General features: G+C 39.3%; 2 protein-coding genes and 2 long non-coding RNA genes across 7 annotated transcripts; 3 read left to right on the plus strand and 1 right to left on the minus strand.

Annotated features, from left to right (window-relative positions):
• Positions 1-1,334: 1,334 nt before the first annotated feature.
• Positions 1,335-2,178, plus strand: LOC135426557 (uncharacterized). The gene is made up of 2 exons (XM_064679688.1): positions 1,335-1,750; positions 1,807-2,178. The coding sequence occupies exons 1-2, from the start codon at positions 1,373-1,375 to the stop codon at positions 2,062-2,064; spliced, it is 636 nt and encodes a 211-aa protein (XP_064535758.1). The 5' UTR covers positions 1,335-1,372; the 3' UTR covers positions 2,065-2,178.
• A 1,650-nt stretch (positions 2,179-3,828) lies between these two features.
• LOC135426167 (uncharacterized) lies at positions 3,829-4,744 on the plus strand. The gene is made up of 2 exons (XM_064679174.1): positions 3,829-4,297; positions 4,369-4,744. Exons 1-2 carry the CDS (start codon positions 3,917-3,919, stop codon positions 4,669-4,671), a joined length of 684 nt encoding a protein of 227 aa, XP_064535244.1. The 5' UTR covers positions 3,829-3,916; the 3' UTR covers positions 4,672-4,744.
• A 641-nt stretch (positions 4,745-5,385) lies between these two features.
• LOC135426176 (uncharacterized) lies at positions 5,386-21,102 on the minus strand. Of its 4 annotated transcripts, none has more exons than XR_010435864.1 (3): positions 20,593-21,102; positions 20,385-20,536; positions 5,386-5,690 (listed from the first exon to the last, which is right to left on the minus strand). It is a non-coding gene; the product is annotated as an uncharacterized LOC135426176 (long non-coding RNA). The 4 variants fall into 4 exon arrangements; XR_010435858.1 differs by lacking the exon at positions 5,386-5,690 and adding an exon at positions 12,733-13,577; XR_010435860.1 differs by lacking the exon at positions 5,386-5,690 and adding an exon at positions 16,889-18,174.
• LOC135426190 (uncharacterized) lies at positions 20,529-22,182 on the plus strand. The gene is made up of 3 exons (XR_010435867.1): positions 20,529-20,641; positions 20,743-20,889; positions 20,964-22,182. It is a non-coding gene; the product is annotated as an uncharacterized LOC135426190 (long non-coding RNA).
• Positions 22,183-24,731: the final 2,549 nt, after the last annotated feature.

Consider the following 24,731-nt stretch of genomic DNA (forward strand, 5'->3'; position numbering starts at 1 on the left):
TTTTTCATTATATCTAGACGAAACTTAACATTTTTAAGCAAAATGCTATCAACATCGGACCACTATATCTTATAGGTGCCATATAAACAATCGGTCGAAAAATAGGTTCTTGTATTGACAATTTTTTCGTTTATCAATAAATCTTAAACAAACGCGGCATTTATTAGTTTTCCAAAATATTTTTTACCAAACAAATTTTATTTTTTACCTTACAGACCGTAAAGCAATTGTCTACAAGGAAGGCAAAATAACCTGTTTACTTTTTTATGAAATGCGGAATTCTGATTACAAGAAAAAGGTATAACCTTTGCCTTCTTTGAGCAGTATATACTGCAGAGATCTACTGATAACTCAAGCCCCAAAAATATCATTCATATCGGACTAAAATACAAATGGTAATTACGAACGCAAGTCTAATAAGTGACAAAACACAGCCAATCCGTGTAGGCGTCTTTGCAAAGGCAGCCTTGCGCTAGTCGGGCATCCTCGACTAGAGCACTCTTATTTTGTTAATGGGGAGATAATAGATTAGTGTGGTGAGTGGGAGGGGGAGTTTGCCACTTTCGTTTTTTTACTTTTTAATATTTTATTCACGCAACGACGGGTAATTTCCTCTAGTATCTTATACATCAAAAAAAAATTATTTCGTCACAATTTGGATTTGCAATAATAATAATACTTACCGGTACTTTTTTTGTTTTATTTACAATCCAACTCATGTACGCAATTGAGTGACTGCCAGATAACAAAATTCAGGAATGAACTTTTCATTTTTTAGAATTCAACAGAAAGGTGGAACGTCTGATAACAAGTTCTGAGAATGTTGTACGAATTTCCTTGTCGGGAAACTCTTTCTTTAATATTCGCAAACCTTTAGATAAGGTCATATACAGTAAAAATATATATGCTACTCCCTAATGTCATTTATAATACCCTGTACGAACTGATGAGAATTTTTTGTAAAATGAATAGTAACATCGCCCGATGAAGAAGACAACTCAATCCATAAATATATCCGTCTAATCCTGATTGAATCAGAACGTCATTATTACCTTAAAGTTCGATATGTCAAGTATTTATGACGGAACAAAACTAATCACTCAAAAGAGTATTTGTCTGTCGAAGGTCGATATTTTTTTTAATTTACTTTAATATTTACAACACCATCCTAGAATGATTCAATCGTTATGAGGTGTATATTGATAAGTTGGCTTGATAAGAATAAAAAAAATTTTGTATTGATAAACATAAATGCAATCTCGACCAACGGTAGAAAGTATAAATCATGCAAGCCATATTCTTTTGGGGTAAATAAAAAGAAGTCCGCGACACTTTGGAAAGACATTCACAGCTAGTAGCTCTTCGAAAAATAATGTTGTTCAAAACGTTACCATTGTTCCTGACAATTGGCACAGCCCTGGCCATGATGCCGCTGAAGCCCAAGATCGACTCCGATCGCAGTCTAGTGGACTTTATGCTTATGTCGCGAGGAGTGGGCTCAAGCAACCCAGCACTGAACCAGTACTGCTTTAACCGCTACTTGCCAATCTTGAAGGACATTACGGATCAGTACGAGGCTGACTATGGCAAGTGTGTGGACACGTATAAGGCGGAGTGTGAGGCAATAGACGCAAAATACTACGAGCCTCGTGAAAACTTCGCCGCGACAGCTAAGGAGACCTGCGATGCACTGCTGAAATGTGATGGCAACGTCAACTATGTTGATGCGTTTGACTGCTTCGCAAGCACAGTAAGTCAACTGAAATCCCTGGAAGTAAATCCTCATACTCACCTCTCTTAATCTAGGGTTCCGAATATTCAAAAAAACTGTTCACTCTGGCATCGGATGCCGGCGAATACGGCGGAATCGTGAGGGAGCTGTATCGTGCGGCTGAAACCGTGGCTGAGTTCTGCGCCAACTATGCCGAAAGAGCATATTGGGAAAATACCGACAGCACTTATGCTGAGCTGCAAAAATGCCTTGATGGCGATATCGTCGAGCCTTCCTCAACCCCGTCCACTACCATCGGAACCACCGCATTACCAGAAACAACAATTGTATAACTCGCCTATGCATGAATTATTTGCAAAAAATTGTATATAAAAGAGATCCTGAAATTCTTATGATTTAAATAAGAACATGACTAATTAAAAAAAATAATTGTGTTTTATTTAAAATTAGTTTGAATTGTACAGAGTATTTCAAACCTAAAGTTTGTATATGTTTATTATTATTGCTATTATTATACCCCGCAGAGGGTATTAAAATGTTGTTTTGAAATGTGTAACGTAGCAGGAGACATCTCCGACCCCATGACCCATATAGAACAGCATCATATTATATATTATATTATATATTCATGTCCGTCTGTCTGTTTCTATGCGAACTAAAGCTATTGTCTTGGAACTTTGTGTCGGTCCGTCTTTCTGATGCAGGCAGTACATATATCAGAATCGGCCGGATCGGACCACTATAGCATATAGCTGCCATAGAAACAATCTTTCGAAAAGTAGGTTCTTGCAAAGAAAATAAAAACACTAAGATGAGTAACGCCATATAACCAAATGCATATATGCGGCTAAATTTTCGCAATATTAACAACGAACCCTGAAATCTTTACCCTTTCTTTCTAATAGCTTAAAGGGCGAAATTGTGTAAATTGTCTTTGATTCTGGTATGCAAACTTTTTTATACCCTGAACTCAATAAAAATGTGTAAAAAGAGAATAATGTTTTTGTGCAAATGTATGTAACAGGCAGAATGAAGCATCCGAGGCCCCATAAAGTGTTTAATTCTAAATCAGCTTCAATAATTAAAATTCGTCCGCCAACCTGTTCGTATGTATGAACGCAAGGATCTCAGAACCTATAGGAGCTATAGACTTGAAATTTTGAACGTACGTCCTCCTAGTCTCGCGCAGTACTAGTTTGTTTCAGATAATCGAAAGCGTGCCCGTTTTAAAGCAATCGATAACAATCGATTCCGAAATTCTGTTCTTTTAATTTCAATTTTCAAATTTGACATGCTGTACTTGGTGTTGGTAGAAGAAGGTTCAGGGTATCCCCTGTTTGCTAATTCTTATCAACATCGGGACACTTATTGATATAGCTGTCATAAGAAAGATCGGTGGAAAACTTAATTGCAAATATTCTGTTTTCCAAGAAATTATCATCAAACTAAGAATTTAATAGCTTCACTATTATCTATAAATATCTGCAAATGGGTACTAAATTTTCGTCGTGCCGAAGGTCTCTTTACACTCTCGTTTCGTTCTTTATTTATTTCTTATCGCCATTATCTAGTGGATGGTATAACGATACTTAAGGATAGGGTTAAAAGATAGTACAACGTTATCTCAAAAGAAGTAAGACTGCTCTAGTAGGTAGCTGAGTAACGAGGTGGAAGCGATAATAATCGGTATAACGATTAATATTAGGTGCTGAAAGAATCGCATAAAATCGATCAAAACAGATTAAGCGTGTAAGTATATGTTTGTTATGTATGTTTTGTCATACTTCAGATCTCGGAACAGAATATCTCGGACCATACCAAGTTATACATATTTTAGTTTCATTCTTATCATCATTTTATTGACCTAATCTTGAACATTCTAAAACGGTTATTGCTATGCTTTACATTAATATTATCAATGTCACTTCGGTGCTTTTTACAAATAAAAACCGAAAACGATAAAAAAAGAGTTCAGTTTATAAATTAACAGAGTTGATTTAGGCCTTAGGTTGTTTCGCATTATTATGACATTGACATCAATAATTAAAAGATAATAGAACGCTTTAAGAGATTGTGCTGAAACGAATCGATATAAATACAGCCGAAATTGTGAGAGTTCGACAACTTATTTTGGTTTGCCAAATCGAAACAGATACACGGTCTCTTGTCGATATCCTTGTGAAGATGTGTCTGAAATTATCTGTGCTCCTGCTGGGTCTCAGCATCAGCTATACGTTGGCTCGCCGACTGCCGATAACCCTTAAAACAGATGACAAGATTCAGAAGCTCCACAGCGAAAGCCTGGTTCTGGCTGAAGTACACCAGGACACGTCGACAAAATGTTTCAGTTTCTACAATCCGCAGTTGAACCAAATAACGGCACAGTACGAGGTCGATTACGACAGCTGCATCAGCGCCTATGAAACATCAAGCAAACAGGTTGAGAATTGCTATAAGTCTGCACGCGAGAACATAGAGACCAGTGCCTTCCAGTCCTGTAGCGCTTTATATGCCTGCAATCTGGCTTCGAATGCCTACAATGCGTTCGATTGTGCCTCAACTACGGTAAGGGGTTTTCTTTACCACAAAACTCGAATTCGATATATGAAATGCGTTTAAATTAATTCGGGTTTCAGGCTGCTGAAGATGCTAAGATCTTTTATGCAATTTCTGCCAACGCCACGGATGCTGCTATCAAGAGCAAGTCGGACTATTTGCGAGTTGACACTACAAGGAACGTTTGCGTTAGTAATGCGGAAAGGAACTATGTTGAGGACACGTCTAAGGTCTATGGCCTATTAAATAGTTGCCTACTGGGCAACGATAATATTCCAGTCCCCACTCCAGATTTCACTGATTCCACAGCAAATGAGTTTACAACTGAGTTTACAACTGAGTTTACAACTGAGTTTACAACTGAGTCAACATATAAAGAATAGAATTTAAAATATTAAACATGCATTCAATAAAAAAATTCGCATATTTATTGCAAAGATTTTAAGGTACTAGAAATTGACAGCGCATTAATTGGAGTTGGGATGGAAGGGGTGGATTAGAAGCCACCCTTTACAGGGGTTAAATTAACTTAATATCCTTCTCTAATCTATATATTAAACCTGAAATTTGAACAAAAATGTGCTCGGTTAAAATACCTCAATGTTACTTTATTATTTTGTTTTTAGTACCACGCTATGAATTCTTAAAAACATAAAATTAAGTGCCAGAATGCTTATGCAGGTACTTTATATATGCCTTCCGTCCGATCTCTATAAAATGTGTGTGTGTATATACCAAGTCACGAGGCTCGAGCTTTGAAAATTAATTTGGATGGAATAGAGGGAGGTATTCAGAAAGTGACATTCTTAAAAATATGTGTAACTTTGTCTATGCGAGCCTACTTAATTTTAGAACCAAGTCTCAAAATAAACTCTTTAATGCTTTGAAAATGGGACGAGACTAATATTTAAATTTAATTAGACTTGCATGTCTAAATCAACTTTGCTCGTTTTCCAGACCATGAATATATATATATATATATATATATATATATATATATATATATATATACATATACACGGGGTGGGATGTGCATCTGTCTTTATTTTTACACATTTTCAATGGGTACATATGAGATTGCAAAAAAAACAAATGGATTTAAACTTTAAGTTTAAACTGCCAAGTTTAGTGCCAAAAATGTAAGATATTACTTATTTCCCAAGTTTCCGCCCGGGGAGAATTAAATGCCTGTACTATTTTGAACTCCACTTCTATTTGAAAATACGTTTTAAGTCCATCGAATAAAGAACCATATGTTGGCATCAACGATTTCCATCCATTTTCTAAAAGTGTGATTTATAAATTGTAGCAAAGTTTAAGTCCGATCCGATGGTTAACCAAAAGTTGCATGCGACAGTTTTCCATTAAATTACCACAGTTGCGGGTGAAATTTACAAAATGGCTGAAACAAGTTATTGTTTAGTTTGTATGTAGTGCTTCGAAAATAAGTTAAAGTTATAATTTTACGAAAAGTGTGAAACACGTCTCAAATGAGTTTTCCCAAATTTCTTTAAAAATTATTTCGAAGCCGAATGGATGGTAAGCTAAATACCTTCATACAACCGTTTTCCGCCAATTTACCAGAGCTGCGGATGGATTTTCGCCAATCACTTATTCGCTAATCGCAATTCGCTAACATTTTATGTAGGGCTTTGAAAGTAAATGAAAAACCTATAGGACGAAATTTATAGCTTCCCCCTAAAAGATCGTTTACCCGCATTTTCCACGGCAGGGACCTGCATTTTGCAAGAGTTGTTCACAATAAGTCTCAAATGAGTATTCTTAAAGATCTTTACGAATGAGCTTCCAACCGAAACTTCGCTCACTCAAAGTTAGATCCGCATTTATCATCCTAGAAGGGTAGATTTTCCGAAAAGAGTGAAACACGTATCTGATGAATTTTCACAAAGATCTCTGAAAATTATTTTGAACCCGATTGGATGATACAAAAATTACTTTTATACAACCTTTATTTTATACAAACGTTGCAAATTTACCACTTTTGCTGATGAAATTTCTAAATCGCAGTAACTAAGTTTGAAGCCAATCGGACAAATATTACAACTTCATCAAAAAATATTTGTTTGAAGCACTTCTCAAATGAGTTTTCATAAAGAGTCTAAAATATTAATTTGATCCCGAAACATCACCCACCAAATCTTTGACACCCATTTGCACCCAGGAAAAATGGATTTTCCAAAAATGTGAGACCCCTTAAATAAATTTGAAAAGATCATAGAAATTTAGTTTAAGGTCGATCGGATGGTAAACAAAAAACTGCAATAAACATTTGAGCTACCTGGCTCTTACGGTTTGAGCTGTGCGTGGAATACCAATCAGTCAGGACAAACAGTCCTATATAGAGAGATAATCAGCTGTGTATTAAGAATAGACTCAAAACTGTTTGCTGGGATATATAAGAAATTATTTAATAGATGGATTCAAATTAAACTGCTTAAGAGAACGCATTTTAACAAACTAAATTTATTATTTTTTTCCCAGAAATAATGAAGATTATTATCAAAGCCTAAAGCCGATTTGAAACTGAGCCGGTACACCAATTTATTGAACCAAATCAGTTGCCAAAAAAATCACTGAACCGAAACCCGGACCAAACCCAATTTTTCATTATAAATGATTTGGATAAAATGCAACATTTTTAAAGGATATTCAGCACCAAAGCATAATTTACTTACCGTTGCATTATCTAAAATTATTTGTGCAGATGACAATATTGTATATGAAAATATGGCTTTTGATACGTTCAGTTAAACGGGAACGGAATTTAATTCAACAATTGAATTGCATTATTAAAATACTGAAAGTATACAACAGACTTATATATGAACCAAAACCGGGACTCGTCTATGTGGAAGGTTGGGTTCATGAACCAACCCTGCCGACCGAAAATTTCTCAGCAGTTCTAATCATTATATTACACCTATTAATCATTTTCTTAATGTTTTGCTGTGTTCCCCAAGACTACGATCGGTTGTATTCAATGAATTAACTCCAATATCAATTTTAATTACTACTTTACGTTTGGTCGGGCGATAAAAACAAATAGCTCTGCAAAATCACAGGTACAAATTAATAAAAATCAATTATAAAGTTATTACTCCAACAATTTCGTATGTTACACAAAAGAAATTTCTACAACTTCGGCAGCACGCGCAACCAAAATCTAATTAATAGGAAATAAACAATGGATGTCTGATAAAATATGTTATTTGGCTAAAACAACGCGACGAACATGAAATAATTGAGAACGATATGATTGTGGGCCATTGATATCCAGAACGGCGTCCTATAAAAAGCAAAGCATTTTCAAATCTGTATTAAGTTAACTCAGAGCTTTGAAATGTCTTCGACAAGCGGTATATTGCTGCTCCTGGGCCTGGCCGTGGTTGCGACTGTTAAGCTGGAAATACCCAAGATCCATCGCTTAAAGCAGCAGACGGAGCTGCTGAGCGCACAGTATCCGAGTAATACTCCACTTTGCTTTGAACACTACAGGCCAAGACTAGACAACATTGCGCAACGTTACGAAGTCCAATACACCTATTGCAACACAGAGTACGCCGAGCAAACCGCCTTGGAGGATTCCAAGTGGCAGGTGCCACGTCAGTCGCTTGTATCCAGTGGCAAGTATTCCTGTGATTTGATAGCAGACTGTTCCACAATTGTGGGCTACGTTGAGGCCTTCGAGTGCTACGCCCGGGTGGTGAGTACCTCATTACGTGAGAGCCTATATTAAGTGAGTCCTGACTATGGTGGATTATATTTTTTAAGGGCGCTGATGAGTCGAAATCGATGTACACAATTTCGACAAACGCAACCCAAACAAGTATAGAAATCAGGAACTTTTATAGCCAAATTGAAAGCGCGAAGACCATTTGCATCAACAATGCGGAGCGGGCATATGTCGAGGACACGTCCGTAACCTACGAGGCGTTAAATGATTGCCTGAGTGGTAAATCACCCTTAACGACCGGAACGGGCTATGATTATGACGAATCAACAACGGAGATGTTTTGGGATTCAACAACGAACTAATTCGCTTTTTCATATCTGAAAATTGTCGAATAGCCTTGATATGAATTTTTAAAATGACGAATGCATGTTTATTTAAAAAATAAATTATTATATCAATACAATACAATCTCATGCATTGAAGTAATTTGCAACATTTAACAGTGGACGAGTAGGCAGTTCCCAACTGCGGCTGCTCCTCTTCTCCCCTCTGCCCTATACTATAAGAAATGCTTTCTTGGTTCGATATTTATTGTCCGATTTATATGACATTTTCAGGTCATAAATATGACCAAAAAAATGTGTATAAATAGCAAAACCGAAAAGTTATCTCCAAAAAGGCGCTATATAATTCTGGTTGGAACGGGGAGGTCTCCAAAATATTCTGGATATACGCATTACACGAGAGTCAACCATTTTTAACCAATGGGTTCAGAGAGTACAGGGCAAAAAGCTTTTTACATAACATTTTCAAATTATTAATTGCTTGGAAGTTTGTTTTCATCAGTGATACAAATCTTAAAAATATATTAAAAATGAGTCTCAAGTGGAAATCCAATATAAACTTTAGTGAGCATTTTACTTTTCATTTTAAAGTTTAATTATTTTGCAATAGGAATAGCAATAGGGGTGGATACATGTTTGTTTTATAGGACTCACAGAAATTATATATATATGATATATTTTTACCTGTGTGAGGAATAATTAGGGCTCTACAATGTCATCTAAAGATCTATATCGGCAGAGTACAGGACACAGAATATTATCCGATATCTAGTAAAGATCTTATTTAATATCAATAAATCAATGCAAACATAATTACATTTCTCCTGCTTTAGAGAGGTACGCAGTAAGATATCCAATCAGTTCATGACCAGTTTTGTCATCCTGTGAAGAATTTTAAACTAAATCGAATTTTTAAATTCTTCGTGGCTACTATTAAGAAATGTAAATAAGAGAAGTCCATGTATTCGATAGCTGGCAGACCACCCGAAAGCCTTTCCTTACTATCTAAGCAACTAGGTTTTTATGTGAAATTTTATGACAATTTGCGGCAACAAAAGACGCACAATTTTCCCACACACAACACGCACCGAGGGCCGAGCGGGGACAATAGATAACACTTGCGATATGGCGATTATCGGAGCGAGTATATCAATGGCAGTTGCTGCTTGTAGCATCGGTCAAATGCTGAAATCCTTTGCCTCGCCCGCGGTCATATTTATGGCCCTGGCACACCCATAACTGGGTAGACAGGTATAAAAAATCAGTGCGCATATTGTTGCACACGATAGGACTGTTGCGTCCTTTTGTGAAGTACCGCCTTTGCAGGCTACCAAATTTTTCGCTTAATTAATTTGATAAATTTGCGGAAAAATGTCAAGTAAAAATTTGAGCAGCTACTTCAATTGAGTTGTAAATGGTTGTTTTTTGCTGTTGTTGTTGTTATTGTTGTTATTGCAAGGTATCCTCAATGGGCGAGTAGGCGTCAAACTGTTTTGAAAAGGATGCGGACTCGATCGTCGAACTCTGCGCAGTGCTGGGTTGGGCCTGTGCTCGTTGCCGACGTCGGGACTACAATTGCCAGTCATGTCTTCATAAATTTTATTGAATTGAACCGCTTGCCAGGTCTCAACATGCGCCCAACATACAAAACGGCTCCGTGTCTGCGACTGCCGCCAGTTGGGAGCACACTGCAGCGGCTGGGGCCAGCGGGAGGGGTCTTGCCATTGGGGACTTGCGTCTATTTGACTATTTCATCTTTTGCCGACGCTTGTACATAGCCTTAAATTGAATCGTTACAAATTTTGTTGCTCGTTATAGCAATCGTTTTATTGCCCAACCAGTTTGGCCCAATGCAAACCAGACAGCGGGCCAAACTTCACAGATTATGATCACCAGACTCGATCGCAGTCTCAATACGCCCTCGTCCTGAAACGGTAGCCTTTGGGACCGCCTCTTGTCCTCGGTTTTGGGTCGCAGCGTTAAATAACTTCATTAAATGCCCTTTGACATTTATGCTGAACATAGAATAAGTATCTCTGCACTGGTATGTGTGTATGTGTGTGGCAGGGGCATTGCATATGCCTCGTCGCCCGCTGGTTATCGGTTCGGGCAGATCAAGAACGCGCGCACAGGTAGCTCTGGCTCTATAAATTACATAATCATCTGATAATGAAAATTGTTTACAAGCTACAACTTGCATCCAGCACGCCCACAGTAGCCACACAGCAGACACAAAAGGTCACAGCAGCAATCAGCAGTACAGTATTTTTTTCGTATAAATAAGTGTTTATTTTCTTTTATTTTTTTACTAAATATATATATATGTACATATATATGTCCAACATGTCAATGCTGATTAGTTGCTTTTTTATGAACAGCGCACCAAGTGCAGGCTAGAGCAGGGGCTAGAGCTAATTGCTCTAATTTCTAGCTAAGCAGACGCGGCTCTCGGGTTGGCCTCCAAGCCGCTCGCTTGACATTTTTTATTCGGGCACTGCCATAAATATTGGCCGTGGCATCGTTAATCGCTGCGGATCGGTTAGGATCAGCGGACGCAGCTTGCGCTGCCGATGCTTATCAAGCTGCGGCATAGTCCTGCGGTTGCCCCTGGCACGAATGTCGACCGAATTTTTCTTCGTTTCTGGGCTTGTCTTCTTTTTTTCGTCGGCCCTTTTGGCAAACAATAGCTCTTTTAGCATTTGGATTTGACTGTGCTTAGCGGGATCAAGAAGAAGAAATGCGCCAAGCCAAAGATTTATTATGCTCGATGCTCTACATTTTGGAGAACGATCGCACTTGACTGGCAAGATACTTAAGCTAATCTACCCTACACGCCTAGATAATAAAGGTAGACGATATATGTAAGATATAGATATATAGAATATGTATTTTAGATACAGATAGACAAATTTATATAACATAGATAAGGATATTAATTAAGATCCGCTTGCAAAACAAATTTATGAAAATTTGCTTAAACTTAAATAACTAATATTTTACTTATTTTTATTTCGTTTGTTAAACATTAGCTATATGTGCATCCTTTTCATAATACACACATGAGATATTGTTCTATAATGCTTACAAATTTATTAAAGCTTTTCTTTTCATATGTTTTCACATTTTATTATAAATATTAAATACCATCTACAGCAAGAAATGAACCATTTTTGTTTTAAAATTTAGCCATGATAAGTAGTTGCAGCGCATTTTAGCTTCGGCTTATGCCGATCTTCAAACTACCGCTGTGATTTTTGCGTACTGGGACCGCTGGGCACGGCGAGCCCAAGCAAAGTGATCGATACAAGAAGACCATCAGAATCGCGATCTCTGATCGCCTTTGGTTGCCAATGTAGGGACTGTCGCCGCCTGAGCATGTTTGATCAGAAAATTATTATGTATCTTGAAACGATTAACAGACGCATTTCAATTTTATTGCGCCAGATCATTATCTGAGCCAGATCGAACCTTTCGCGGAGCAAGAAAACAAACTGAGGCCAATAGCTGTACAAATCGTTAGATTCATGAATAAGCGCAACCAGCAGCAGCATCAAAGACGGCGCCGATTAACGGGCAGGCGCGAAGAGAAACTTTGGCTTTCGCTTGGCTCGGCGACGATTTCACCCAGTGCCACACTTACAACTGGCAAAAAGAGAACGCCAGACGTGCCATTGCGGGTGGCTTTGGTAATTAGACAACAAGTGTCTAAAGAGCGCGTTGCGGCCAGTTCAAAAGACGAGACGGCAAGACCCACTAATGAGGAGCCAAACACACAAAAGGCCACAGCAACAACAACATCGCCAGCTGCCCACTTGCAGCTCATCTTTATGCGCAGACCTGATCGATGTTGAGGAGGTGTTAAAATCGTTGCCGCCTTTGGGTAATTGAGCGCTCGACTGCGTAGGATAGCAGGCGTTGTGCAAATATATTAATCATAAGAAAATCGGCGGGTAAACGAGCTCTTTCTTTAAGTTGGCCGCTAATTTTCATACGGTTTACTTTATCAATTAGGCAGCCACTGATCACAGATGGGTCTCTAGTCCAGCACTTAACTGCTTAAACCCAACTCTTGGCTGCCCCATTCGATTGTCAAATAATTTTGGGTGTTTGATCGCACCGCCGCCAGTGCCAGAGTCAGGCCAGGCCCAGCCAGGCCCGCCAGTCCAATCCAAATATGATGATCGGCAGGCACTTCGGAAGCGGCTTCTGTGGCCCGGCAAGCAAATCAATTTAATTTGTTTGTCCAGCGGCAGCGATTGGTAATGGACAGCTAAGTGGCCGAACAGTTGTTTGACCAAAATGCCGAACTGTTTGCTTGTTTACCCCTCACATTTTGGCTGACAAATTGTTGAGCCAATGGTTGACCGAGCTGCTTAAAGTATTTTCGAATTAAATCTATGCTGTATTTTTCATAATTGGCTCAAGGAATCAATGCTGAGGGTGCGGCTACATTTATCAATATTAACAATACAACTTCATCATATCGTAATCCTGACTTCACACAGCGTTAGCATGAGCATACGTTGGGTAAATTGTGGTGGCACTTGGAATATGCTGCTTAAATTGGTTTACACCAACAAAAGTGGAGGGTTTGCAGCACAATCTGAGGGTTAACGCTAACCACCCGTAGCCAAAAGCAAAGTCAAGCCAGAGATGAGTTCGTTTACGCATTTGTTCCACCCTTCAGCAGTGGCGCTGCCATGATGATGGTATGATTCATGGCATACACAGAGAATATATGCGATTTTGATGCTGATGATAACGATAGCATTTAACCCACACAACGAACCACTTACTTTTTTTCACCGGGCATCGCTTGATCTACTTAATAACCCCTACATTCTCCCAGTGCGCCAGTCTTATAATTTGCCATTTAGCCAGAGCAACAGCCCTCCTATCCAGTTCCGACAAGCCACCCCCACTATCTTCAACTCCAGCCAGTTTAATGGTGGTTGCATGGGCATCATCGTGTTGAATTCACTGCTGGCTCGCTAGGCTGTGCTGTACCCGCTGTAAGCGCATATTAATCCAATTATCATGCAGTGTGCACGAAATCACTTAATCGTTTCGAATCCGGAAGGCAACGCCAATGACGCACGCCTGTACATTGGGTTATGGCTTTACCCAAAATTATTACAGTTACGCACAGTTAGCATAGATGTAGTTATGATAGCTTAGACACTGATCCCTGTGGTTGGAATGGGGGTAGTTTGTCGGATAGGGCCATTTCCTTATATATATATCTGAAAGTCTTCCGTAAATATAAAAAAAGTTACACATATTTTAAATAGTTGTAAAATCATTTTAATAAGTTATTAAAAATGGCTAAGAAATGAAATATACTTGATATATATATACACTACTAGCGGGAATAATCCGGCCTTGCCCTTGGAACGTATAAAATAAATATTCTCAAAAAGGTTTGAAAATGATTTTGAAATTGATCGGACGGTAAACAACTTTCGTACAAACGTTTTCCGCCAATTTACCATTGTTGCGGGTGGAATTTCCCAAATCGCTACAACACGTATTAATTATATTCTTATGTAGAGCTTTGAAAATAAGTTTGAAGTAAATCGGACACAACTTAAAACTTCGCCCAAAAGATCTGTGAATCGCATTTCTACCGAAGAAGTTTGGATTCTGTGAAAAGTGAGAAACACGCCTGAAATGATTTTTCATATAGATCTTTGCAGAAAAATTTGATTGCAAAAAGTCACCCACCAAATCTGCGAAAACCATTTCTACCAAGGAGGGATGGATTTTCAAAAAGTGCGAAAAACCCCCTCAAATGAATTTGAACAAAGATCATTGAAAATAACTTTGGGGCCGATCGGATGGTACCCAAAATGGTTTCATACAAATGTTGAACGCGATTTTTCCACACTTGCGGGTTGAATTTCCGTAAATCCCGTCTTAACGTGCAATTTCATCACATAAGGTTACTACAGTGAAAATTTCAGCTTCAGAGCTCTTACTGTTTGGGCTGTGAGTTGATCACCAATCAGTCAGTCAGTCAGGACAAATAGTTTTATATATAGAGACTAGCGGGTATAACTCAATGTTTTTAAAAAGCTTTGAAAATTATTTTTAAATTGATCGGACGGTAAACAAACAACTTTCGTACAAACGTTTTCCGCCAATTTACCATTGTTGCGGGTGGAATTTCCCAAATCGCTACAACACGTATTAATTATATTCTTATGTAGAGCTTTGAAAATAAGTTTGAAGTAAATCGGACACAACTTAAAACTTCGCCCAAAAAATCTGTGAATCGCATTTCTACCGAAGAAGTTTGGATTCTGCGAAAAGTGAGAAACACGCCTCAAATGATTTTTCATAATTTAAACAAAGATCATTGAAAATAACTTTGGGGCCGATCGGATGGTACCCAAAATGGTTTCATACAAATGTTGAACGCGATTTTTCCACACTTGCGGGTTGAATTTCCGTAAATCCCGTCTTAACGTGCAGCTACATCACATAAGGTTACTACAGTGAAAATTTCATTTTTTTACTTAAAAAAACAGGATTTCGATATCGATTTTGATTGTTTGCTTGAAAGCGGTGCATGCAATCAATTATCGGAAACAAACTCGTACTGCGATGGCACTAGGAGGACTAACGTTCAATTTCAAGTACCTAATTCGTATATGTTGTGAGATCCTTGCGTTCATACATACGGACGGACGGACGGACGGACATGGCTAGATAGACTAGGCTATTGATGCTGATCAAGAATATATACCTTATGGGGTCGGACATGCTCCCTTCTGCCTGTTACAAACATTTGCACAAATACATTATAACCTTTTTACTACTCTAATGCTTGACTTTTATAGGAACAATCGATCTGAGATAAAGCTTTGCTATCAGAGGCATGCTACAAGAAGGGTATAAAATCTTCGGATTTGTCACTTGTTTAAATTTCTGCTAGCAATGGACAGTTTTGACAATGTGAAAATGTTGATATAGGGCGTGTATCTTAATATGATAAAACTGTTATTAATATAAGCGCTTCCAGTAAAATTCACACGAGTGATGGGTGCCAGAATAAACCAGAATAAAAATGAAAACAATTTGATTTAATTAAAAAATTACGGGATTACACGTATTAATGCTTGTCGAGCCAATATATATGCAAATTGCACACGCAGTCCGACAGGATGACTGGTGGCTGCCATGGCGCAGGGGGCAAAGTGCAGGGAGGGACCCGGGATGACTATGGCGAGTGTCGCATATTAAAGAATATTTTATTTGCTTTTATTACACAGCACGCCCAGTTCAGTTCACCCTGACCCTGTTCCGTTGCTTGCCACCGACTCGCACGTACCGGAAGCTTGCAGCACAGACGCTGATGCTGATGCTGACGATGTCGTCGCCGGTGCTGCGGACAAAAAAATAAAAGGCAACGCAGCCCACAATGAGGCTGAGAATCTAATAAATTGTGCCACTGTCACTTGGCTTAGTGAAGGATAACTGGCCACACGCCCTCTTCCAACAATAACAGCAACAACAGCAACAATCACAACACGAACAGCGTTGTGGGACGAAGAGCTCATCAAAAATTCATAACGCGCCACGTAATAAAAATTATTCAAATTTTTCGCACCCAACGATATGGAGAAACGTCAGCGGGTGGGTGGCAAAAAGGCAACTAAATTGCGGTAATGTTTCATAAGGATGCTGGCAAAGGGCAAACGCAGAAAAGGACAAATCACACCCTTGATTATGATGCGCAAACATGCACGCGCTGCCGGCGTAGCGGGCAGGCATCAAGCGTCAGGCGTCAGGAGTCAGGAGTTGGGAAGAGAGTGTGCCCAAACGGAAATTGAATGATTTTGTGCAACAGTCGCGGAAGTTGCTACTTTATAGTCATTTAGTGGTTGGACGACAGCGGCGCAGGACAATGCATCAGCGGCTTAGCAGACCGGCCGGCTCAATATGCTTGCCGTCAGGGCGAGTGTCACATGGGGATTTTTTTGCCTGGTTTGTATCACTCGAAAACCGCAAACGGCAGTACTTAAAATTTTACAGAAATCGAAACTTGCCGCTGGGATGTCCGATAACAAAATAAAAGTGCCGCAGGAAGACAGCGGCAACGACAACGGTGACGGCAAACGTTGCCCGATGCCAAGTCGACGCTGTTTCCGCCGGATGTGTAATTTGATACTTTTACAGTTTTGGCACATGCAACAACGAAAACACCATTGAAAGGGGTGTCTGAACCGCGCTAATTTTTGCAATTGACTTTGAAACCCTATGCAAGGATGCTGGCGAACAGGCCGGCAAAGAACGGCGCCTCAGAAACGCATATAACGAGCTCCTTTTCTGTGATATTTGTGAATTTCAATTCAATTTCCTCTTGCATTGCGAAATCTCGCGACTGACTAAAGTCTAGATACGCACAGCGGATAAGGGCAAGGATGAAGAACTAGAATGACTATAATGCATGCATTGTATGGCTATGCTACAGTGAATACTGCCTAAGTGATATACTGAGGAGGATCTTATTCTACTTAGTATTATTTATTGCCTAGTAATGCAACCAACAAGCTCTTGTGCTATGCTTTTCAATCTATTTTCAGTAGTTATTGATAGCAGTTAACCAATAACAAACAAAATTGTGATCCTCTAGATTTTTCCCATCTTTTCTGGGAAACAAAATCTGAGATTGCAAGTGAATTTTCATTAGAGAGTTTCTCATGAGTAACATCCTTCCTAGCGGGTGAGCACTGTAGGTGTAATATTCACAAATTCGTTGGCCAGTTTGGTTGCAAAGTCTGCCTGGGCATTCAATGAATCGCCTGTCGCTGCTGGCTGCAATGTGAGTGAGTGAACTGTCACAATTGACGTGAGGCGTATAAATTTTACATTTAACGAAAACGTAATCGAACTGAGCTCTGTATATGGACTGGTAAGCAGAGAGGAGCCAAGCATCGAAGCCAGTTAGCCAGTTGACCGCTTAGCTTGTTGGTATGTGTGTTATGAAGACATCAGCGAGGCGCACGGCAATTTGTGGGACGCCACAGAGCCTGGGCTATGCCTGGATCGCCAATTTGATGGGACTGCATGCGCCGAATGCATTCATCAGGGAGCATTGTTTGGCATTGGTGGGGGCTCGGGTGCTTGGGATTACTGTTCGCATTCTCCGTTCACATTAATAGTCAATAATGGGCCACCTTGGAAAATAATGCAAGAGCGAGAAATCAAATTAAATTCCCCGGACGGAGCAGCGTCTGGGGACACATTAAGCAGCGTTTTCCAATCAGCATAAAATTTATCAAATCGAATTCAAATGCAGAATGAAATGCAAAGCAGTTGCTACGAGCATAAAAATCACATGCCAATCGTATGGCAATCAAAGTGCCCTTCCTCTCCCAGCTAGCGCCATATTGATGATGGCTCTACGTGATGTTTGCTCACCAAAAATTTGCATGTGAAAAGGTTTTTCATTGGCTGCTCCTCCATCCGGCTGTCGTTCTGGCTGGCGTGCAAGAAAAAATGGCTGTACAAATGGCCAGGAGTCAAATGGAATTTAAATCGATTAAAATGAAATCAAGTCGTAAGCGAATCGCAGCTTTGTTTGTCTTTCGCCAATGGCCAAAGTCGTCGGCGGCTGCAAGGGTATCGCTAATGTCCCTGTCCTCGTGTTCGCAGCTGCGCACAAATCGTTTAACTCAAATTGATTTGTCAATATTTAATTAGGCGCAGGCTATGCGGGCAGAAGCAGGCGCCTTTGATGTCCTGTATTTCCTGCGGATTAATGAGCGGTGTCCTTTGTGGGCGCATCGTGTTTTAACAAGTGCCGAAAAACTACTTGAAGCTTAGCCTGCTCGTAGGTTTACCTATCGATCATTGGCCGTGTCGATTATAAATTGGAAATACAGGGAGGAACGAGATAGTTATGCATATAGTATATTTTATTGAACTGCAAAACAACAACAATATTTAAATTTTATTATATAAGAGATTTAGTTTTAAATTGATTTAATGTCATGACTTTTTTCTTTGCTCCAATCATTGAAATATAAGTTTGGTTTCTAAGATGGATTTTATGCTAGAGAAATTGTCTTAAACAAGTCTCGCGTTTGGCAATTTAAAAAGAATATTCAGTCTTGCAATCACAGCAATTACCAATCAATCAATCTAACTGGCAAACATTTAACATACATTTTCCCGAACACACACGCAAATACACACACACAGGCACACACGTGAACAATCAGCTATAAATGTCAAGCGCGCCCAAATACAATTAAAGGCTTTTTCTATATCACCGGACCGACCAGAAGGACCTGCATTAAGAGGCTTAATTTTTTGGGCAAACGGCAAATGGCGAACGCCTGTCAAAAGGCACGTGAAAAAACGTGTCCCATTGACATTTAGCTTGATGAATGATCATAAGCGCATATCCAGGAAACGTTCCCAGTCACTTTCGAAGGGTTTGACTGACTGCTGACACGTGACTTGGACTGGGACTTGGATCTCGACGTGGGATGGGTGTCATCAGTGGCGTTAGCGGTGATTGCAATAATTTAATCTTTAACAAAGCCAGGGGAAACACAGCTAAAATAAACTTTTCTGCAATATGTAATAATACATTTTTAATTTTCTATCCATCGCATAATATAATATTAAAACTCAACAGAAAGGCTCTAGTTCAGTTCACAGCTCCAATCAGCTCCCTGTCTTTGATTCGGCTCCTCATTCTGATTTTTTACATTCCTTAACTCAGCTTTTGAACCTTGTTCATAAATATATATAAAAAATTGTTATCAAACAATTCAAATTTAAATTTACAATGGTCCCTTTTGCTGAAAATTATTGCAAGCCATATATACTTATTTTCAAATAGAGGAAACATTTGATCCCCATCCGAAATTGCCATCTGCCATATGTACATAGATATATAAATGCAATGGAAACGAAGCAAAATTTATACATCTTGCTGGTTTTGGTTCGGCTGGTTTTTAAACAGCCTGATTGGTTTTAAGAGTCGGTTCATAGTAGTAAATATATTGTACCTAATTCTAATCGATTCGGCTTAAAACCGGTTTGCAGAGTGCTAAACAATGCAGTTGGTGCTTAGAAATTGAGTTCTTATTGTCATCAAATTTGTTCACTGCATTCACATTTATAATAGACTTTCTTATTATATTTTAAAATTAAATCAATAATGTTAAATAAGTATTATATATACGCAATAATCTTAGTATACAGGTTCACGAAGTGGGATATAAATGAAAGTTAACAAACATCTAATAGTTGAGCCGTAGCAACATTTTTTTTTATTTAGGGTGTGCTAACTTTAGTCATTACTTGAGCCATAATTTGCTATTATTGACGAGTGTCAAACTTTTCACATACCTGTGACAACACTCGACAGACGGACAGACACACTTACAAACACTCACACAATGACATCCGGCATCATTAGCATATGGTAACATCTATCGACTTACCCAACGTCCCAACATCGTAACGTCAAATGGACTTTGATTTTTTGCAATAGTCGGCGGAAATTTTGCACGAACGCAAACTTTTTTGTTTCCTGTTGTTGTCAATAACTAATTCGTTTGTCATTTTCCGTTTACATAACAGACAACCAGCAACAACAACAAGGAGGTGGTCACAACAGCCCCAAGCAACAAAATGGCGCACATGTAAGGACAAAGTTTTGCCCGCGTCTTGCGGCCGCTTTGTCCTTGCTGGGATGCCAGTTTGTTGGTTTGGTTATCGCCTCAACTTACGACATAATGCAAAAATGTTCGAAACATATTGAAAGCTTCCCCTTTACCCGCCTTTACCCACCGCTGACTTTGATGAAATCGTTAAATGGGTGAAATGTAGGGTATAAAAAACTCTTTTTGACAGAAGCCAACTTTTGTGACGCTAATAGCCCATATTCCTGGTCTGACTCAACTATCGAAGTAGGTTTGTTACATGTATACAATTATTGTCACCGAAGATGTCTATACGTTTGTTCTGTTAGGTATCGCGCATTGCTGTTGATTTCGACTCTTTATCGCTTTAATCTTCAATCCTGAAAACTTACCTTCTGCAATATTTCTGGATATAACTATATTTCTTCTGTTCCTCCTTTTGGCTGGGAGATAGATATAAGCGTCCCTTTGGAGATTTGTACACATAGAGAATTTATTTTTTCCCTTTTGCCATTATTTGTTTATCTGAGAAAGATGTCAATGTCTGTAATATTTTTCAATAAATGATTAAACATCTGAATGTCGTTTTTAGTTTTTTACATTGGCGTCACACTATCTTCCTGGCGATAATATCTTCCTCGGACTCAAGGTAAATAATATAGGCATGTTTAGCTTATATGGTATCTCCTAGTCGAGCACTCAGTATTTCAACATTTTTTTCTTTTTTGTATGTTTTTTATTGTTGTGTAGGCGTTTAGAGATTCGAGTGTCAATTTTGTAGTAGCACTCATAAAAATGGCGACAACCCTATGAACATTTTTGCCGCTGTGATTTACATTAATATGCAATTTTTCATGCTGGGATCGAGACTTGAAACTGATGTGTGGTTGTGTATGTGTAAGTGGGTGTGTGGGTGTGTGGGTGACTCATAAAAAAAACAGTAAACATTTTATTATGTAAATTACGCACAGGCACTGAAAGGATCAAGTTTTGGTGGATGATGAGCTCCTCGATGGCCATTTAGCGTCCTGGCACGCGTTGAGCCTTATTAAAACTGTGGCGTTGACTGCAGTCCGGTTTCATATCCTTGTTAACTGGCAACTGGTTTCCAGTTGAGGTGATTTGCATTTGCAATAACATTTTCCTACCCGACAAGCGCCTGCAAAATGTTAATTTAGTGTGCGATGCGTTACGATGCTATGTGATGCGATGCCGTGCGTTGACGTCGACAACGACATCGAGATGGACATCAACATCGACGACTTTATGCAGATATATCAGTCACTCAACGGACTACTGCCAAAGTCCAAGACGTTGCTGAGCTGCTTGTCATAAAGCGCTCAGCGGTTGGCTTGACATTTCAATTTGCAAGAAGACGAGGACCGCAGACATGGCTAAAAGACAGGACAGCCAGGAGCAGCAACATTCAAGACATTCAAGACATGCAAATATGCAAATCAATTCGCTGACAATTTTCAGCCAAATCAAATATGCAATTGAGCTGAGAACCTCGCTGTGTCTACCCCCTCTTTCACACTGTTATTGCCTCTCCCTCTAGCGTTCTCTCACGAACTTCGTTAATTTATATTTGCCGCGTGCCGCACACACAAATAATCCAAAAATCGCTTCAGGCAACGGCGCTGCTAGCAACAAGCAATTACAGAAAGTTACTGTAATCCTGGAAAAAGTCCTAGTACTGGTCCTGCTCCTGCTCTTGCTCTTGCTGCTGCTCCTGCGTCTGTTTCTGCGCCTGCTGCCTGTCATAGTTACAAGCGCTAAGCCGCTTAGCGTTGTTGACTTTCACATGGGCAACACTTAGGGGTTGATTTCCCTTCGTTCTCGTGTGCTTGTCCTGATCCTTGCCTCCGTCACTGTGTGCGTGTATGTGTGTGTATTTGTTGTTTTGTGCCTCGCTTTTTGATGTGTGATTAGCCTATTAGCCAAACAACACAAAAAAAAATCATCCTCAATGGCAAATTCATGATGATGAGAAACGTAAATATTGAATGTGATGAGCGGCAGCTTGGACTAGGCACAGAATCAGGGCCAATAAATGTAAATGTCCGCAAGGCGTTACTTATTATGTCAGAACGATTAAAGTCAGCGTGGGATAAGTTGGATCCATCAAGCTAAGTCTGAAGAGTTGGCTAGGGATTAGAAAGCATACATACCCAGGGATTTTTATATAAAACGCGATTTTTTTTTTTTTTTATTTCTATATGCTCGAACATAACATAGTTCTTAGAAATTTTATAAATGAATTTCAACTTATTCCCCAATTTTTCGGGGATTAAATGATTAAATTATTTCTAATTTAAAGTATTTAAAATAGATTTATATGGTGTGCGTATAAGAAGCTTATATGGTAACTCATCAAATATTTCACTTATATTTCAGCATTTTTATTATAAATTATATAATAAAAATACTAATTTTGAATTTATGTAAGTTGAATAAAATTTGAAAATTGACTATGAATATTTAAACGACCTTCGGAATTTCTTTCGAGGATACTAGTTACATTAGTTTTTGCACATTATTCTGTTTCAGCAGCTTATACGAAATAATATAGTTTTAAACACATAATAAATATAACAGCTTAAAAGAAAAAAAACAGTTCTCAGCTAAGCTTACCCAATTAATAGCCTTTTTTTGGAGTGCCCACTGTACAAGTAAGTTGCTGGCCAATAAATCAGCTATAACTACAAAAGCTACAAATATGTGCAAGTATTTAAAGGCTTAAAGAGCTCATGCCATGGTCTGGCAAATTCATGGGCCCGTATGGTGCTCAGAATATTTGTTGCATTGTTTTCTCGTTGGCTTATTGACGAAAATTTCAGAAATTTTAATTTAAAATATTTCTTTGAATTCTAAATTGTTGACTCTTTGCACCCGCAGGCAGAGCCCGGGCCCCAGTCCAAGCCTCAGCCCGAGCCCGAGCCCGAGCCAGCCAAGCGCTTAGCCATGGCCATAGAGTCACCAAGACCGGGCCGGCCAAAGAAACCAGCTAAACAAACCCCACGACAAAGACACAAAAGAACAAAAGCGGGCGACAAACAAAACCAAAAGCAAATACACTGCTAACCGAATGATGATCGCATAGAGGAAAGAGAGAGAGAGAGAGAGAGACAGAGAGAGAGAGAGAGAGAGAGAGACAGATAGAGCGAGAGAGAGGGTGGGGCGTGGAGGCTGGCTAAAGAAAACTGAAACTGAGACTGAGACATTCAGACAGTCAACAGGATCGTGTCGCTCGTTTGTTTCTGCTGAAAATCTTAAAATTCTCGCAATTTCATGTTCGTTAAATTTTGATGTTGCAAATAAATTGAATTGTTAAACGTGCAACTTCGAATGTTGTGGTTGTTGCCTCGCTGTTGCCTGTTGCTGTTGTTGTTACTGTGAATTGCAGGCGCATATTTAAACAAATGATGGCCAGATTTAGCGGCTGTGCTGCGTTGCACTGTAAAATGGAAATCTTCTGAGCTACTCTATAAGAGGAGAGATAGAGAGAGAGAGAGAGAGAGAGAGATAGCAAGCAAATAGGATGAGAGAAACGGATGCGGAGTGAATGGCAAGCAGAGCAGCCAACTGCTTGAACCTCGATTATGCGAGGGCTGTATAATCAAGTATTTTCCAAATATAATGCAAGTAATCTGCAGATTTGCATTTTCTTAAATCGAATAAAATATGTTCGACTCTGAAGTTATTCACTGAACCCCTTTAAAACGTTAATCCTAACAATCAACAACAATCAGCCACCCATTTTATATGTCTTTTATCTTCATGTAAGTCTAATATAACCTATAAAAATCATTTATCCTTTCAATAAGTCGAAAGATATTCTAATCTTTTGTAAAGATGACAACTTTTACTGTCTCTGACAGCCCTCGGCTGTGTCTGCTTGCTTTCCTGCTTTTTGGCAGAGCATCTGCATCCTAAGTTGTCCCATTGCTGTTCGGTTGCCCTTTGTTATTGTGAGTTAAAATATTTATTTGTCGTAGCGCCTGGTCGGAGTGAGAAATTCTGATGGGTTTCTTATTTGCTTCGCTCGGCCTGTTTGCATATGTCCGGTCGCAGCGATGACTACATTAGCCGCATGCATAATAAAACCGAACTGAACCAGACCAAACTGAGCCTGCCGTACCGCCCCCCGGCCATGCTATTGCCTTCGATTTTATATGGAAATGCGGCCCCAACAATGGCTTCATATTTTCATCTCTCGCTCTGGCTGACTGGCTGGCACCGGGGCATTCAAATCCTGGCTGCACCTTTGACATGTTCGCATCGCATGATTTATGCAGCCATGGAACAACGCTGGCTTTTGGCTGCCACAACCTCTGCCGCAGCCGGAGACACAGCAACTGCAACAGCTACATGTGAAAAATTAAGTGATATTTCTGAATTTGTTGGCAGCCATCGGCTGCTTCGGCATCGCTATGGACACTGGCTATGGCATGACTGAAAACTGGAGAGTCGAGAGTCGAGATCTGAGGCTGGGTGCTCGTAATTGATGCTGCTGCTCTCAATCAATGCCCAAATAGATTCTTGAGCATTTGTTGGTTTTCCCAAGCTGCAATGGATTTTTCCTCTAATAGAAAAATTATTAAATGCCCGTTGTTGTATTCATTGCTGTTGTCATTTGGCTTGTTTGCCCATTAATTCATCATTATTAAGATGTCAACGTTGTGGTTGACATTTTTGACCGCCGTTTTCGTCCCTTCATCCTCATCTCCGCCGCCTGG

Source organism: Drosophila montana, unplaced genomic scaffold (genome assembly GCF_035044405.1).
Source record: "Drosophila montana isolate Dmon_TW-CO22-7 unplaced genomic scaffold, ASM3504440v1 contig_1264_1, whole genome shotgun sequence".
NCBI classification, from domain to species: domain Eukaryota; kingdom Metazoa; phylum Arthropoda; class Insecta; order Diptera; family Drosophilidae; genus Drosophila; species Drosophila montana.

What these genes read in the sequence shown, in the direction of transcription:
- LOC135426557 (XM_064679688.1), top strand. Translation starts at nt 1,373, where the DNA reads ATGTTGTTCAAAACGTTACCATTGTTCCTGACAATTGGCACAGCCCTG. An exon ending in TTGACTGCTTCGCAAGCACA is followed by an intron (nt 1,751 to 1,806) that starts GTAAGTCAACTG and finishes CTCTTAATCTAG; the next exon opens with GGTTCCGAATATTCAAAAAA.
- LOC135426167 (XM_064679174.1), top strand. Translation starts at nt 3,917, where the DNA reads ATGTGTCTGAAATTATCTGTGCTCCTGCTGGGTCTCAGCATCAGCTAT. An exon ending in TCGATTGTGCCTCAACTACG is followed by an intron (nt 4,298 to 4,368) that starts GTAAGGGGTTTT and finishes TTCGGGTTTCAG; the next exon opens with GCTGCTGAAGATGCTAAGAT.